General features: G+C 38.5%; 1 protein-coding gene across 16 annotated transcripts in view; it reads right to left on the bottom strand.

Annotated features, from left to right (window-relative positions):
- Nucleotides 1–4,786: 4,786 nt before the first annotated feature.
- Nucleotides 4,787–16,653, bottom strand: part of TDRD3 (tudor domain containing 3) — a 178,414-nt gene continuing 166,547 nt past the window's right edge. For 8 of the 16 annotated variants that reach the window (XM_063714926.1, XM_054529088.2, XM_054529089.2 and 5 more), the window contains 3 exons: nt 14,236–14,325; nt 11,003–11,128; nt 4,787–5,048 (listed from right to left, as the gene is read on the bottom strand). In XM_063714926.1, coding sequence (XP_063570996.1) covers nt 11,012–11,128; nt 14,236–14,325 — 207 coding nt within the window. In that variant the 3' untranslated portion in view covers nt 4,787–5,048; nt 11,003–11,011. The remainder of the gene's footprint in view (nt 5,049–11,002; nt 11,129–14,235; nt 14,326–16,653) is intronic. The other 8 variants (XM_024231004.3, XM_009248675.4, XM_054529086.2 and 5 more) reach the window with 3 other exon arrangements.

Genomic DNA, 16,653 nt, shown 5'->3' with positions numbered 1-16,653 from the left:
CTGTAGAGCTCATCTAACCTGCTTCCTACCTCTCCAGGGTCACTGCACTTCCTGGCCTGGTGTCCAATGTCTGGAGTGCCAACATATTGTATATTTTGTCTAGTTGTTCAATTGTTTCAGGAAAGAAGGTAAATCCATCCCCTGATGCTCTATCCTAACCATAAGCAGAAGTCCTGTGAATTCCTGAACTTGAACAAAATTGCCTTTCTTCAGCAGTGGGTGAGACCTTGCTACCTGAAGTTAGAATGTCACCACATTCCTCTAAATTTTGTTCTTTTCCTAAAAACCTCAAAGCCTTTAACAGCCTGTGATAACTATGAATATTTCTGTACACTGTTAAACTCGCTGACATAAAAACAGGTTTTTTTAAAAGTTCTGCCTACCCTTTCATAGGGGCATTTTTCCTTACCATAGCTCTTCTATAATTTATTATTTTTTAAAGAACTAGCCTTACGAAATGGGCAGCTAGCCTCTCACAGCCTTTTATAACTGTCTCTCGAGGTTAGCCTCAGCAGGCCCTGAATTGAATTAGTATATTACTTCAATTAAGGCCATCCCAATGTGAAACTAAATATCAGGTCATCATGATTTTCTCAAGTCATAATGTTCACTACCTTGGATTATATAAATGATGTGCACCTGATAATTCAGCAGGCAGTGCTTTGAGATTTTTGACCTACATTGTTGATCTACCCATGGTCATAAAAGACTCTGTTTACTCTGTGTTACTTAGAAAGAAGGCAGATGGGAAAATTAGCAAGAAATAGAGAAAAGAGTCACAGGATGCCAGCAAAATCCACACTACTGTCCAGAGACCACCTCCAGTGAATTAAAACTCAGGAGAGATCTCTTAACAGGTTCTACCATTAAGATTTCCACATCCTGAGTAGGAGTGGGAGTCCTCTCTTCGAGAGTGAGATGTAAAAGACTCCTCTCGGTTTTCAGGTATTTCCTGAAAAGCCCTTCTTTTCTTTGGTATTTCTTAATTACTTTTCATTTCCCCTTTGACTATTGGGTTCCTGGCACCACTGGGTCCAGTCAAGAGAAACAGTTCCATCCTCTTGTGAGCAGAATCTGATATTTATAATGAGCATCTCTCTAAGGCCCTATTCTCCAAGTAACAACCGTAGCTTTTCTCTGTTTCTCTAGCCCAGGAAGATCCCATGTTTTTCGTAGTAGGCACTGTACTACTAGTGTTTCATACCTGTGTTCTCAAAGGCTGAAAGGAAAACAAATATCTGACAAATGCTTCTCTTTATCAAGCCTGTCATTTCTCATATTTTGAAATGCTTAAGCATTAGTCAGCTTTGCTTCTAGAATGGGGGCCCAAATACCTCTTTCACCAGCTTCTTTGACCAAAACAGTGGATTGTGACCCTATTTAAGTCACATACCAGGCCCTCCTTCCACACTGGCTGACAAACCAGGCAATAGAAAGGAAGCCTAGAGGATTGAGCTCTTGTGGGTGACCCCACCAAGTCTGCACCCTGAAACCATGCCCACCTTGAGGTGCAACTGCCTTAGTTCCAGACAAGCCTACCTTTTTCCTAGTGCTGGATCTCTTGGGGTGGGCACGGCACCTCCTGTCATCTCTCCAGAGCCAGGTCTGCACTGCTACCCACTGCTATCAATCAGGCAATGAGCAGCAGAGGCTCCCAAGTCCACCTCTACCCTAGGAGGAAAACCTGTCCTGCACATGAGGAATCTATTCCTGTGGCTGAGAAGATCCACCTATCTCTCTTAACAGAACTTTATCTCTCCCATCATATGTAAGCTCTAGGACATAAAACTCAAGGTTTCCCTTTTGTAATTAACAAAGAAATTGAGCTAGTCCTGTTCTCTTTCCTATTTATATAAAACCATTTTTTTAAATCTGTGGCCTTGTCTTTTTATGTAAACATATTGTCTTCATGAATATTTTTATCTTTAGTATTTTACCTCTAGAAGTGTTACTGGAATGGGAGACAGGGAAGAACGATAGACATCCCAGCACTTTTTACTTTTGAAAAACGGCATAAAATAGATCTATCCATCCCAGAAGGGGACAACAGATGGGGCCTAGTAAAGGTTCTCCAGGCCATGCACTGACATTCTAAGTCACTCACACACAGAACTAGATTTTGTTTTCCTGTGTGTGCTAAGCTAGTCAAGGGTCTGTGTTGGCAAGACTGATGGCCACTGTGGCCCAGTCACCGTGGGAGCATAACTCTGACACTGCCAGTCATGTTTTCTTTATTCCCATGCTTATTCCTTGCAGTCAGCTGAACTAGGCATGGGCTTAGCCATGATGTTAGCTATGAGCTACAAAGAAAGGTGCATGAGAGAGATGTAACTATATAGAAATAGAGAATCACATGAGGCTGGAGTGTTGTCTTTATGGCCTAAGCCTGGAGGGTCAAGTAAACTACATACTCTTCAGTGAACAGGACACTTCTGCTTTGTGAGCAAAGTGACCAACCTTTCTGAAGGACATCAGCTACTTTGGTTGTAGAATGGAGATAGTGGTGCCTACCTTACAGAGCTGTGTGAAGATTATACGAAATAATGACTCGTAAATGTTTTAGTACAGTGCTGGGCACATAGGAAAACCTTGGCAAATACTAACAATTATTTTATTATTACATACCCCATCCGCATCTAGGCCTGCAGCTGCCCTTAATAATAGAAAGCCACAGTGAAACTTAGTTTTTGATATATTTAGCCAACTATATCTTGCTCTGGCAGAAATGAACTCCTCACCCTTTAGTGCCCAGTTACCACCAGCAATCAGAACAGATGGGTTGGCTTCACTTACTGTCCACTTCATTACTGTCCAATTTAAACTTTTCTTGATGTCTTCAGGTCAAATTTATAGATTTATAAATCTATAGATATCTAGATAACATATATGATCCATATGTCATTTTAACATATATGATCTAGATATCTATCATTTTGTATAAACACATTACCATATGGAACTGTTCTTAAGGACGGTTGAGTAATAACTCCTAACCAACACTAGTATTTATTGAGTGTCCATTTTAGGCTTAATGCTATATTAGGTATTATTGTCCCCATCTAACAAATAAGTGCCAACAGCCCACACTTTAAACTACGCTCAGGACTCCGTTTCAGTTCTGCTGCCTCTTCCCTTATTATCAGCTGTCAAACTCATCAAAACTGCCATGGGCCTTCCTCTGTTTCTCAACCTAAGACACACATTAGAATCATCTGGAGATCTTTAAAAAAATAGCAATGCCCAGACTCACCCACTTCTAGTTAATTATGATGCACAGCATGGGAGGCCTGACAAATACAAAAACCAAAACACCACTGCTAGACCCAACTATTAACATCTGTGGGCTAATAATGAAAATTTACATAATAGGCCCTGAGGGAATGCCTGAGGACCTCTCCTTCAAAGCAAATTTTATCAATTCTTTTGCTCAGTGTTCCCTCTCTCTTCTTCCTCCCTCCCTTCCTCCTCCTTCCTTCTTCTGTTTTTAATTGTTCACTCCGGCTTCTCTTTCTCTTCTTCCTTCCTCCTCTGCCTCCCTTCTTTCTTCTATTTATTTAATTGTTCACTTCTGGCTCCACAAGACTGAGGCTACAAGAAGACTATTAAAAGAAGAATTTGTAGCTCTGACAGTTGGTTTACTGTAATGGACATTCTGGTTGCATCACCAACACCTTCTCCCTCTCCTCTTGGCAAGTATTTTGACTTTCAGATGCATATCCTCTGCCTCCAATCCAGCCCCATTTCTAAGCCTGGGGCACACAGATCAGGCCTAATGTAATCTCCAGACCCTGCTGGAGTTAATGGTTCACAGATAGAAAAGTAGCCCAAAAGAGCTAAATGCGGTCTAAGGAGAAACGTTGTTCTCTTGTGAGTGCATTTCTGGAAGCAGGCCCCCTAGGCTCTGGGAGTTGCTGGAAGCCATCTTGTCGTCGCATGGGGTAGGTAACCTGCTGTAGAATGAAGCTGGTTCCAGAGAAAGCAGAAATGAGAGATGAAAAGAATCAGTCTTTCTGCCGGACGCGGTGGCTCACGCCTGTAATCCCAGCACTTTGGGAGGCCAAGGCGTGAGAATCACGAGGTCAGAAGATCGAGACCATCTTGGCTAACACGGTGAAACCCCGTCTCTACTAAAAATACAAAAAAAATTAGCCGGGCGTGGTGGCGGGCGCTTGTAGTCCCAGCTACTCGGGAGGCTGAGGCAGGAGAATGGCGTGAACCCGGAAGGCGGAGCTTGCAGTGAGCCGAGATTGCGCCACTGCACTCCAGCCTAGGCGACAGAGCGAGACTCCGTCTCAAAAAAAAGATTGTCTTTCATGACATCTCCGAGACACTGAATTAGACCAATCCTGAAACCTACTATGCTTCTGGCAGTGAAGTGAGCCAATAAATTCCCTTTAATGTTTAAGCTGGTTTGAGATGGGTTTTCTGGCACTTGCAACCAGCTGCATCCTTAAAGATCCACTGCACATTTTATGAGGAAGGGAATACCTGTTTTTTAAAATTGAATTACATTTGGAAAAGCTACCAGAGTGTTATAAACAACATATTCAAGTTTTAAATACTTTTTGCCGTCATATTTAGCAGGTATTACCATACTAAGAACTGCTATTTGGCTTCAGGCTGTTTTTTTAAGAAATGCGGCAAGCTGTGTCAGTTTATTCTGTAATTATAGGGGGAGGCTTCAGTATGCTGAAATTGCTATCCCATAGAAAGGCAATTAGTATGGGGTTAATACCAGATGAACAAGAAAGATAACATCAGGCAAATAAAACACACAGTAAAACAATAATAGCACAATGGTTTTATTGATGGCAGAAGAAAAATTCTTCCTTTCACTTGTAAAAGGTATTTGCTTTATTTAACTCAGTATTTTTTCCCATTCTTTGTGTGAGTTGACTGTTTTTTCCACCCTAAAATCTGCTTTTTCTTTCTTCAAATAATAATATCCACCACAGCTGCTACTTATTCTGAAGAGAAAGTGGAAGGTCTGTCAACAGGTTTCCACCAGGATGTTTCAGTCACCGGCTCGTTTCTTCACAAAGAGTCTACTTTAAAAAGAAATGAACAAAATGAAATTGAAGCCTCAAATTAACTTTTCTATACTTTGTCAAGATAAATTTCTGCTGAAACTTATCTGTAAATGTGAAGTGTTTGTATAAATATAAATAGATCTTGACTAGAATTTTGGATACTGCTAATTTGTAAACATAATCTTTATAAAGCAATATGAAAGAAAAAAGCAAAATTTTTTTGAAAATAAATTTTTCTTTTAGACTTTGTTAAAGTACATCTCTGCCACTGTTATACCATTTATTGCTGGCATGTTGATTTCAGGAATTTGGATTAACTGAACTGTTTGTAACAGAGGATTACCGAAAACAGATGCAGTCTGCCAATGAACCACGTCTTTCCCTATCTTAACCGCCTCCAGTTCTTCTGTGAACACCTCTGAATTGAGTTGCTCCACACAGGTGATTTATTTTGGTCTGTCACCTCCCCCTGCCTGCTCCCCACATTTATTAGGCACCACTCTAGTTAAAACCACTTTGGGTGGTGACAAGAGAAAGAGCTGAGATAAATGGCGAGAGAAGACTTGTATGCTCCAGGCCTATTTTAGCCTCATGCATGACAGCGTGCTTAGGCAGGGACTAGTGGAGTTCCTGCGGCTGCATACAAACAGCTCATAAGTCTTGGGAAGTAAACAGTCTCCTGCTTAGAAAATAAAGAGCGTCGGGTACTATAATCCTCACCTGCTGCCTGTTCTGCTGGCATCATGGAGTTCTGTAACAGTTATCTTTATAGTGATCATTTTCCTGACATTGATGCTGGACCAGATTGTCAAAAAAAATTTCAACATTTAAAAATACATCTTTTAGTAGTTAAAAATGGTGTTAAAAACCAGGACTTTGAAAATAAGTTTACAGTACCTATGTAGTAGTCTATGCTTAGCTATTGGTTTTAGGGATTCTGACTAGTACGTGAAACTGGGAATACCATTCTTTCATCAAACAAAGAAGAAACTGGAAGTTCCAAGTGGGTCAGCGTTTATTTAACTGCTTTACACATTGAGCCTTGACCTCAATGGCAGCAGGAGCTTCCTGCTGATCTGTCTTACAAAAGCTTCCTGCACAGGTCTCTGTCATCTCTCTTTTCACAGCAGGACATGCAACTCTAACCAATGTTTGAGTGGACCAGTGCAATAGCTTCTTAGGTTCTTTCCCTCCTGGTGCTATAATCCATCCTACATCCAGCTGCAATATTTCCTAAGCTTAATTTTGATCATATCACTCTCTTAATCAAAAGTTCATGACAGCATCAAACACAACAAATTCAAACTCTTATGTATTTGAAGCCATGCTGTTTTCATCACCGAAAAATATTTCTAACACCCATTGTTTTGGTTCATATTCTCTATTGTAGCCACTGAGAGCCACTTGCTATGGACTCTGCTTCCCTCGTTTAAACTTTCCTCTGCCTATACAGTGTCTTCAGAGGACTCCACCCCACCAGGAATGTGAAGCTTAAACTTCATGTCTAAGGGCTGCTCCTACTAATTAGTATCTAGTTCCTAGGACTCCACTCATGTCAGAAACCTCTCCAAACGCACAAAATTTTGGTTGGACTAAAGAACTATGTATAATTTCTCTATTTTATATCTGCTCATATTTCCAAGCTAACAGTTATGACAGTGTCCAGGAACTAGAAGTTTGGAGTTTTGGGCTCTATCTCCCCTAAAGTCTCATATCTGACTTGTCACCACTTTTTCTCAGACTTGGGCCTATTTTTCCACATGCTCCCCGAGACCTTCCCTCACCTAGCCCTGATTCCTAGGTATCTCCTGCTCTGTCATTGAAGCTGTCCTTAGTATTCGGCTCAAGTGGAATCCAATTCTCTCACCACAATGAGGAAGTGTATGTGTGTAGAGGGTTGGGGGAAGGGGGTCTGTGGGGGCCTTGAAAAAAAGTTTTAGGATAATCAAAGAATGTGCAAATTACAAATCTAAAACTTTATCAAAACATACTGATTTAATAAACACTTACTGAACAGCTACCATGTGTCATTCATCACCTAGTAAAGTACTCAAAACATAAAAAGAAAACCTTTGACTGTGAAATTATGTTTTTTAAAAGTGATAATAGAAAGCACCTTAAGTGCTTTCTTCACTACCTTCATAATTTCAGATAACAAAACCTTAGAAAATTTCAGCATATATTAGAATTCATGCTTATATTTTCTGGAAGTCAAATGGCTGGCTACAATGTTTATCTTCTTTTTAGATGTTTAAGTTAATACAAACCAGGAATGAGGAAACAAATATCTTTTATCTCAAGAATATATTCCATTATGTAACAAGAGCAGAACATTATTATTTTTGAACCTCCCATTCAAAGATACTATGTCAAAGAGGTATTTCATTCTACTTCATAGTCTTTCATAACATATGCTTGAATTACAATGCAAAACTAAGTAAAATTTTCTTCAAACAAGATCACGTGTCTTATTTTTTAGGGTTAATTTTGTAGTGAGAGTTTTCAAATGATACCATCACGGCACTGTCCCCCACCAATTTTTTTTATCGATGTCAGGAATCCAAAATATCTGCATCATGTATTTCCTGTTAACAGTACAATCCAAAGCAAGCACTTTGTCAAGATGGAAGTTTTAACTCAGGGAACACAGAAAACCACTAAGATTGTGATGTTTAAGTTGATTAGGAACTGTGTGCGTTGTTATTTGATATGGATAAGCTACAGTTACCATATGGTAATGGTTTACAATTTACTTTTAAGCAATATATTATTTTTCAAAGGAAATTTCCCATGGAACCCTAGTATATAAAATATATGAAAGAAACTAAAGAAGGGTCAAGGGGACTAAGAGTTCCCCTCATCTGGCTGCACCCTCATTCATGTTCACTGCCTCCTCTCTACTTCTAGCTCTGCTAGATCCTACCTGCCTTCAACAGCCCTGAAGAAATTGAGTCCACTGTTAAACAATGGCTGCCTTCCAGCAATGAGGGAATTGACAATCTTTGGCCACAATTTAAAACTTTGTTTTAAGCAATTAAAAAGAAATAAAATACCCTGATTTCCTTTCCTTTGGATAAATACACAGTAGTGGGATTGCTGGATCATATGGTGGTTCTATTTTCAGTTTTTTTAGGAACCACCTTACTGTTCTCCATAGTGGCTGTGCTAATTTACATCTCCACCAACAATGTAAAAGGGTTCTCCTTTCTCCACATCCTTGCTAGCATTCATTACTGCCTTTCTTTTGGATAAAAGTCATTTTAACTGAGGTAAGGTGATATCTCATTGTATTTGATTCGCATTTCTCTGATGATTAATGATGTTGAGTATTTTTTCATATACCTGTTGGCCATCTGTATGTCTTCTATTGAGAAATGCCTATTCAAGTCTTTTGCCCATTTAAAAAATCAGATTATTATTTTTTTTCTTGAGTTGTTTGAGCTTATATATTCTGGTTATTAAGTGCTTGTCAGATGGATAGTTTGAAAATATCTTCTCCCATTCTGTGGGTGGTCTCTTAACTTTGTTGACTGTTTCCTTTGCTATGCAGGATCTTTTTAACTGATGTTATTCCATTTGTTCATTTTTGCTTTGGTTGTCTGTGCTTTTGAGGTCTTACTCAAAAAGTTTTTGCCCAGACCAATGTCCTAGAGTGTTTCTCCAGTGTTGTCATCTACGAGTGTCATAGTTTCAAGTCTTAGATTTAAGTATTTAATCCATTTTGATTTTTGCTTATGATGAGAGTAGGAATCTAGTTTCATTCGTCCACATATGGATATCCAGTTTTCCCAGGATCATTTATTGGAGAGACTATCATCTCTCCAATGTATGTTCTTGGCACCTATGTCAAAAATGAGTTGACTGCAAATATAGAGCTTTATTTCTGGGTTCTCCATTCTGTTCCATTGGTCTGTTTGTTTTTATGTCAGTACTATGCTATTTTGTTTACTATGGCTTTGTAGTATAATCTGAAATTAGGTAGTCTGATGCCTCCAGCTTTCTTCTTTTTGCTCAGGATAACTTTGGCTTCTCTGGGACTTTTGTGGTTCCATATAAATTTTAGAATTATTTTTTCTATTTATATGAAGGATGTCCTTAGTATTTTAATAGAGATTTCATTAAATCTGTAGATTGCTTGGGGTAGTACTGTCATTTTAACACTATCGATTCTTCTAATCCATGAACATGGAGTATCTTTTCAGTTTCTTTGTGTGTCCTCTTCAATTTCTTTTATCAATGTTTTACAGTTTTCATTGTAGAGATCTTTCACTTCTTTGGTTAAATTTATTCCTAGGTATTTTATTGTATTTGTAGCTATTTTAATTGGGATTACTTTCTTGGTTTCCTTTTCAGATTGTTTGCTGTTGAGGCCGGGCACAGTGGCTCTCATGCCTTTAATTACAGCACTTTGGGAGGCTGAGGCAGGCAGATTGCTTGAGCTCAGGAGTTTGAGACCAACCTGGGCAACATGGCAAAACCCCATCTCCACAAAAAATACAAAAATCAGCTAGGCATGGTGGTGTGCACCTGTGGTCCCAGCTACTAGGGAGGCTGAGATGGCAGGACGTCTTGAGCCCAGAAGGCAGAGGCTGGAGTGAGCTGAGATGGTGCCACTGCACTCCAGCCTGAGTGACAGAGCCAGACTCTGTCTCAAAAAAGAAGAAGAAAAGGGGGAAAAAAACCAATTGCGGTTGACATATAGAAATAGTAGCATTTTTGTATGTTGATTTTGTATCCTGCAACTTTGCTGAATTTGTCAGTTTTAATAGTTTTTTTGGTAGACTCTAGGTTTTTCTAAATATAAGATCATATCCTCTGCAAACAAGAATAATTTGACTCTTTCTTTCCAATTCAGATGTTCTTTATTTCTTTCTCTTAATTGCTCTAGCTAGTACTTCTATTTTATTCAACTATGTTGAATACAAGTGGTAAAAATGGACATCTTTGTCTTGTTCCAGATCTTAGAGGAAAGGCTTGCAGTTTTTCCCCTGTTCAGTATAAGTCTAGCTGTGGGTTTGTCATATATGGCAAAGCTAAGAGAGAATTCTCAGTTTTCATTCACCTTTCTCAGTGTGATTTAATTATAAGCACACTGAGCTTATTTTATAAGTGTATGTTCTGTCTTATACAACACAAAGTTGCTGAAGTCCTTACATATTCTTTTGATTCTGCTTAAAAGCAGACACGGGCATTAAATGATAAACCAGTTATTCCATGCCGTAAGAAAAATGCCTAGAGTCAAGAAGTAGCTCTTCTGTGACACTATGGACAGTAGGTCAGGACTGTTTACTTGATGACCTTGCATTAGGCACACAAAAAAAGCCAGTGATAAAGGGAAAAAGGTGCTACATTGGCTTGCTACAGTAATTCAGAAGTCAATTAGCATTAGACTTCCACTCTAGGCAGACTACTACTACATGAGAAGCTGAGGGTTAGAACAGATGAAAAAAATTTCTTCACTTAGGATGGCAGAACTAATTTTTAACCAGTGAAGGAACTCTGGGGAAGATAAAGATATATCACATTCTAGGACAGTACTGCCCAGCAGAAATATCACAAGACATATGTAATTTTAAATTTTCTAGTAGGCACATTAAAAGGCATGGTGGCTCACTCCTGTAATCCCAGCACTTTGGGAGGCTGATGCAGGTGGATCACCTGAGGTCAAGAGTTCAAGACCAGCCTGGCCAACATGGTGAAACCCCATTTCTACCAAAAAAAAAAAAAAAAATCAGCTGGGCATGGTGGTGGATGCCTGTAATCCCAGCTACTCGGGAAGCTGAGGCAGGAGAATCGCTTGAACCTGGGAGGCAGAAGTTGCAGTGAGCCGAGATCACGCCACTGCACTCCAGCCTGGGCAACAAGAGTGAAACTTTTGTCTCAAAGAAAAAAAAATCACTAATTGGACTTATATGCTTAACATGAACTTCATCTTTCTTTATATGAAAATCACTTCACAATGTTAAGTTTACCTTTTCCTATTAGTTCCGAGCCCGGGGTGGTTGGTAAAACTGTTGGGTTGGCCGAGTGGATCGTCTTGGCTGGCCATCACCTCCCCTACGGAACTCCAGAGTTTGATCGTAGGTGCCTTCTTCCTCCTATTTGCAAAGAGTAGTGATTTTACATGTTCAAAATGGCTCCAAGTTTCTTAAGTAAAAAAAATTTTATGGTCCCTATTTTAATAATATGTCTCTTAAGCTGCCCTGGAATTCACACGTCAACTTTTACAACAGAGGGAGGCAAGGGGAAGGGAAAAAAAAAGAAAAGAAAAGAAAAAGGCAGGGATACTGTTAAAACTCTTTTGATCCTTGGTAACAGAAAAACATCGTTTATAGTGGTAAGATTAGAATTGAATTTTATTCTAGAAAAGGAAACTATTTCCAAATAATAGCAAGATCATCTCATCAAATGGCTTGACACAATGTGGTAAAAACATACAGAAAAGCAAGCATTATAATGACAATTTTCTTGAATATTTGGGCTTCTAAATGTTTCTAGGTATTTATCATGGAAAAGGGTTTTGGTAGAATAAAGAAAAGGGGTTGAAGAGCCAAAGAATGTTCACCAGCTGTCTGTCCCCATCTGATGAAATCTCCAACACTGTTAAGAACCTTACATCTAGAGACAGAAAAAAATAATGGTTTGGAATAGGGGAGGAATACAATTTACATATAAAGAAAGCTTCATGCATGATAGAGAGATCACCAGAGTAAGACTCAAACTATTTTATTTTTATTTGCTTTCTTACTGAATGGGTATATCTACCAGCTCAAGGAGTAGCATAGGGAAATTAGGATAAGCAGATTAAATAGCATAAAGAGTATAGTTAATGATAATATTTGAAAAGGACTTAGAAGCAACAAAATATAGTCAAAGCCACACTGGTTTCTTACTGAGTCCTGCCACCCTGTTATTTTAATGTTTTTGAATTAACACAGCTATGAAGTATGTGCCCTATTAGAGAGAGAAAAAATTAGCTCTCAGTTTTGCTTATGAAAAAGAAAGCATCTATTTCACTAAGCAGGGAGTTTAAATTCCAACTGAATTATCAAAGCACAATAATTTGCATGATTTTGGAAATTAATCCTATTTTTTCTCTTCCTTACTTTATCTTTGAATCTTCTTTCTCAAAATATTGCTTTCCTTTGATCTTATTAATAACATAGAAAAGACTGAGTTCTATTCTTTAAATCTTTATAGATCCAATTACTGCAATTTTACCTAATGGAAACAAAGATGGTAAGATAATTTGGTCAAATCCTATTATTTAGCAATGATTTTTAAATTTGGCATGAACATAATTCTCATTTTAGACATCCTCCAAAGTGTTCTTAAAAAAAAAAAAAAAAGAACTATTATTTCCACTTTATATAAAGAATACTGAAGCTTGGGAAAGCTTTGTGACTTTGCCCTAATACTTCTAAGACAGTAGTATCTTTCGGTTTTGCATTCTAACACTGCTGTTTAAATCTTTAAGTCTCAGTCTGCATGTAAAAGAAAGAAGCCAATAGCCAAAAATTAATGATTATCCTGAGGGGCCTATCATCACTGAAAGAAGAGAATGCAGAAATCTGACAATATATCTGGTATAATTAAATAACTGCCTTTTAGAGATCAACTTCCAGATGAGTTTTCCTTTCCCTATATCCCTTTCATTAACAATCAATCTCAAAATGGTTAGAAGTATCAGATATTAAATCTGTAATTAAGCAAAGCAATTAAAAGAAAAATATAAAAGTATTCAGGAAAGAAGTTATTTTTTATTATTCTGGTCAGTGTTCTGAATGATTTTCAAGTATTATAGCTAAATGTGAAAAGTAGCTATTTTAAGACATGACAACATTTGAAACTCTGCATATTAACTGAAAACTATGAAAATATATTTGGTACTGTAGGAGATGAAGTAATTATTTCAGGAATTAGAATGGAACACTACTTTTCTCCACACTTGGCTGCAGAATTGGCTGGAGAACATCTAAAAATCTGTATTTTATTAATAAAATACACAGAGATAGAACACTGTATTTGCTGAGAGCTGGATTTACATAATAAAAACGACAATGCTATTTGAAAATCTATTTCTATCTATTGTGTTTAAAGAATTCACGAACTGAACTAACCAGATCCAAGTAAATGGTTTTACAGAGATGACCAACCATGAGATTTCTTTCACATAACCCATAACTTGATGTCTTTAATCTGTCTATATAAAGTAGAAGCTAAAAAAAAGTAAAAAAGATACTGATGGCCGGGAGCGGTGGCTCACGTCTGTAATCCCAGCACTTTGGGAGGCCGAGGCGGGCGGATCACGAGGTCTGGAGATCGAGAGCATCCTGGCTAACATGGTGAAACCCTGTCTCTACTAAAAATACAAAAAATTAGCCGGGCGAGGTGGTGGGCGCCTGTAGTCCCAGCTACTCAGGAGACTGAGGCAGGAGAATGGCGTGAACCCGGGAGGCGGAGCTTGCAGTGAGCCGAGATGGCGCCACTGCACCCCGGCCTGGGCGAAAGAGCAAGACTCCTTCTCAAACAAAACAAAACAAAAAAAAAGATATTGATAGTTTCGTTTTCAGTTCCAGTATTGTCAGAGGCACAATCTGTGCTTTTTAACTTTTAAATACTCGTCCTGCAGAGCTGTTGAGAGCAAATCTGGTTACCCATAACAGTCACTTCTTATAGTATATGGCTAGTAATTTTTAGCACAGAATGGGTACTTCTTTCCTCTTTATATAACACACAGCTTGATTTAATAGATCAGTTTATTTTCAGCCATCTTTGAATGAAATTTATACTTTATTCCTCTTCTAGCCTATCTTCTTCCTTTAGGTCTCAGTACTCTGTAAGAGATTTACAACTCAAAAAAAATAATTTTAATTTCATAGTTTACAAACATTTTTTAAAAAATCTGACACTACATTATTGCTGGCACAGTTCTGGAAGGCCATCTAATCCATCCTTCTAGATTCAACAGATGAGTCTATAAACCAACAGAGGTGAAGTGATTTTCCCAAGTCACAGAGCTAATTAGAGGAAGAGTCCAAACCAGGGCCATTTTCTTTCTGACTCACAGGCAAGATTCTTTACAAGATCTGCAATAATTTTCATAAATAGGAACTGTCCAATGTCATCTTCACCTAAGATTCTGTGATTCAGAACCATTTTATTGGGACTCAGATTTTTGCACCGAAAATTTTTAAAAATCTACCTGTAAGCTAGAAGCCCCCGCGTCAAGTTGTCCCGTCTTGACCAAACCAATGTATTTCTTAAATGTATTTGATTGAAGTCTCACGTCTCCCTAAAATATATAAAACCAAGCTGCACCCCGACCACCTTGGGCACATTTTTCTCAGGACCTCCTGAAGGCTGTGTCATGGGCCATGGTCACTCATATTTGACTCAGAATAAATCTCTTCAAATATTAAAAAAAAAGACTTTTGCTTTACCTCAGCCATGTTATCAGATAGGTTTTATAAAACTAAATAACTAATATTCAATATGAGCTCTTTTATACTAATATTTACTAGTTTATTGCTCCTTCTTAATGAAAAGATACAAAACTGCAATAATCATTGACACCAAACATAAATGAAGTGGTATTTTTAATACAACAAAAGACAAAAACCAATGCAAAAAGGAGATATACAACTTCATCTATAATGTGCATTTGACAAGTTACAACTGCATATCATCTTCAATGATATGCATATCATCTTCAATCTCCTGCATATCATCTTCAATCTTGCATTACTGTATACTGTATCTGGAGTGAGAACACAGACAAACTACATATTCCCCATTTATAAATGAGCCGTGTTATAAAAGTTCATCATAAATTGGTCACTTGGAACACACTTCAGAAGGAGGTATGAAACACACTTAAATAGAAGTCAGGTTCTCTGTTCCACAAATAGTAAGGTGAAATGCAGCTAAGCATACAAACCAGTCCTTTAAGGAAGGAGTTCTCAAGTGAGAGCTATTCTGCCTCGGCTGGGGGCACCAGGCAATGCCTGGAAGGAGTTGTTATTCTCTCTAATGGGTAGAGGCCAAGGATGCTACTAAATATCCTACAATGCACAGGACAGCCCACACAACAAAAAATTATCCAGTCCTAATGCCAGCAGTGTTGAAGTTGAGAAACCCTAGGCTAGGCAAATGACACTTCCTACTCGTAAGTATCAGAGCAGCCTGGAAAAGAATTCTAACCTCAGGAAGTTTGAGTTTGGAAATTTGGGACATTTCTTCCTCTGCTTCTACCCCTAAGATGTAAATGCTGACCCAACTCTCTATGGAAATTTTGGGGGGGAGCTCTATTTGCTCAGAATACTTAAATACTTACCTCAGCTCCAGCTATATGTTCATTTTTACTTAACTTAATGAATCGCCTTGCCTTTTTTTTAAAAAAAAATTGATACGGAGTCTTGCTCTGTCACCCAGGCTGGAGTGCAATGGCGCAATCTTGGCTCAAGGCAACCTCCGCCTTCCAGGTTCAAGTGATTCTCCCCTCTCAGCCTCCTGAGCAGCTGGGATTACAGGTACCAGCCATCATGCCCAGCTAATTTTTTGTATTTTTGTAGAGATGGGGTTTCATCATGTTATCCAGGGTGGTCTTGAGCTCCTGACCTCAGGTAATCCACCCACCTTGGCTTCTCAAAGTGCTGCGATTACAGGTGTGAGCCACCATGCCTAGCCCACTTTATCTTATATTACCATTCCTTCAGCATTTTCCCAAGTCATAACTTTGTGAAGAGCCAGTGATACATTATTTGGTTGGTGGAGGTGGGAAATGGGAATGGCAATTATTCTCTTCAATGAAAAAAAAGTAAAAACTTAGAAAAACTTAATATTGTCACCTAATAGCTATGTTATGTATAATTGAATAAAATTTAATCATTTGTTTCTTTTAACAGAATTTGTATAGTAGTCACACTACATACATCAGCATATGAAATTCAATATACTCTGCAGTAGTCCTTGAAATTGAGGATATTTTGAACCATGAAATGTTACTAAGTACATGTCTCCTTCAGTGATTCATACATGAACCACTTATTCTATGAATTTCCAAGCCACCTTTTGCCTGAGGTGTTTAGCTTGTATTTATGGAAGTGTAAACTGATTTTTATATAAAACCTAAGTAGTCATCATAAAGACAAATCTGCTCTCCCAAAACATGTAATGGACTTTAATAAAACTTAAAATATCTTTAAACACAAGTCTGTTTTTAGATTAACTATACTAATATTCTTCTATATTAGAGTAGCTAAAAATTAAAAGCTGAATCAGCTCTTCTTTTCTTTTTTTGGGGGGGGGAGGGACTGAGTCTTGCTCTGTCACCCAGGCTGGAATGTGGTGGCGCAATCTTGGCTCGCTGCAACCTCCACCTCCCAGGTTCAAGCTATTCTCCTGCCTCAGCCTCCCAAGTAGCTGGAATTACAGGCATGCGCCATCAAGCCCAGATAATTTTTTTATATTTTCAGTAGAGACGGGGTTTCACCATGTTAGCCAGGCTGGTCTCGAACTCCTGATCTCAAGTGATCCACACACCCTGGCCTCTCAAAGTGCTGGGATTACAGGCATGAGCCACTGCGCCCAGCCTCAGCCCTTATTTTCTATGAAGATTACA

This window comes from Pongo abelii, chromosome 14, assembly GCF_028885655.2.
Source record: "Pongo abelii isolate AG06213 chromosome 14, NHGRI_mPonAbe1-v2.0_pri, whole genome shotgun sequence".
NCBI classification, from domain to species: Eukaryota; Metazoa; Chordata; class Mammalia; order Primates; family Hominidae; genus Pongo; species Pongo abelii.
The sequence above is the reverse complement of the archived record's forward strand: the minus strand, read 5'-3'. Positions and strand labels throughout refer to the sequence as shown.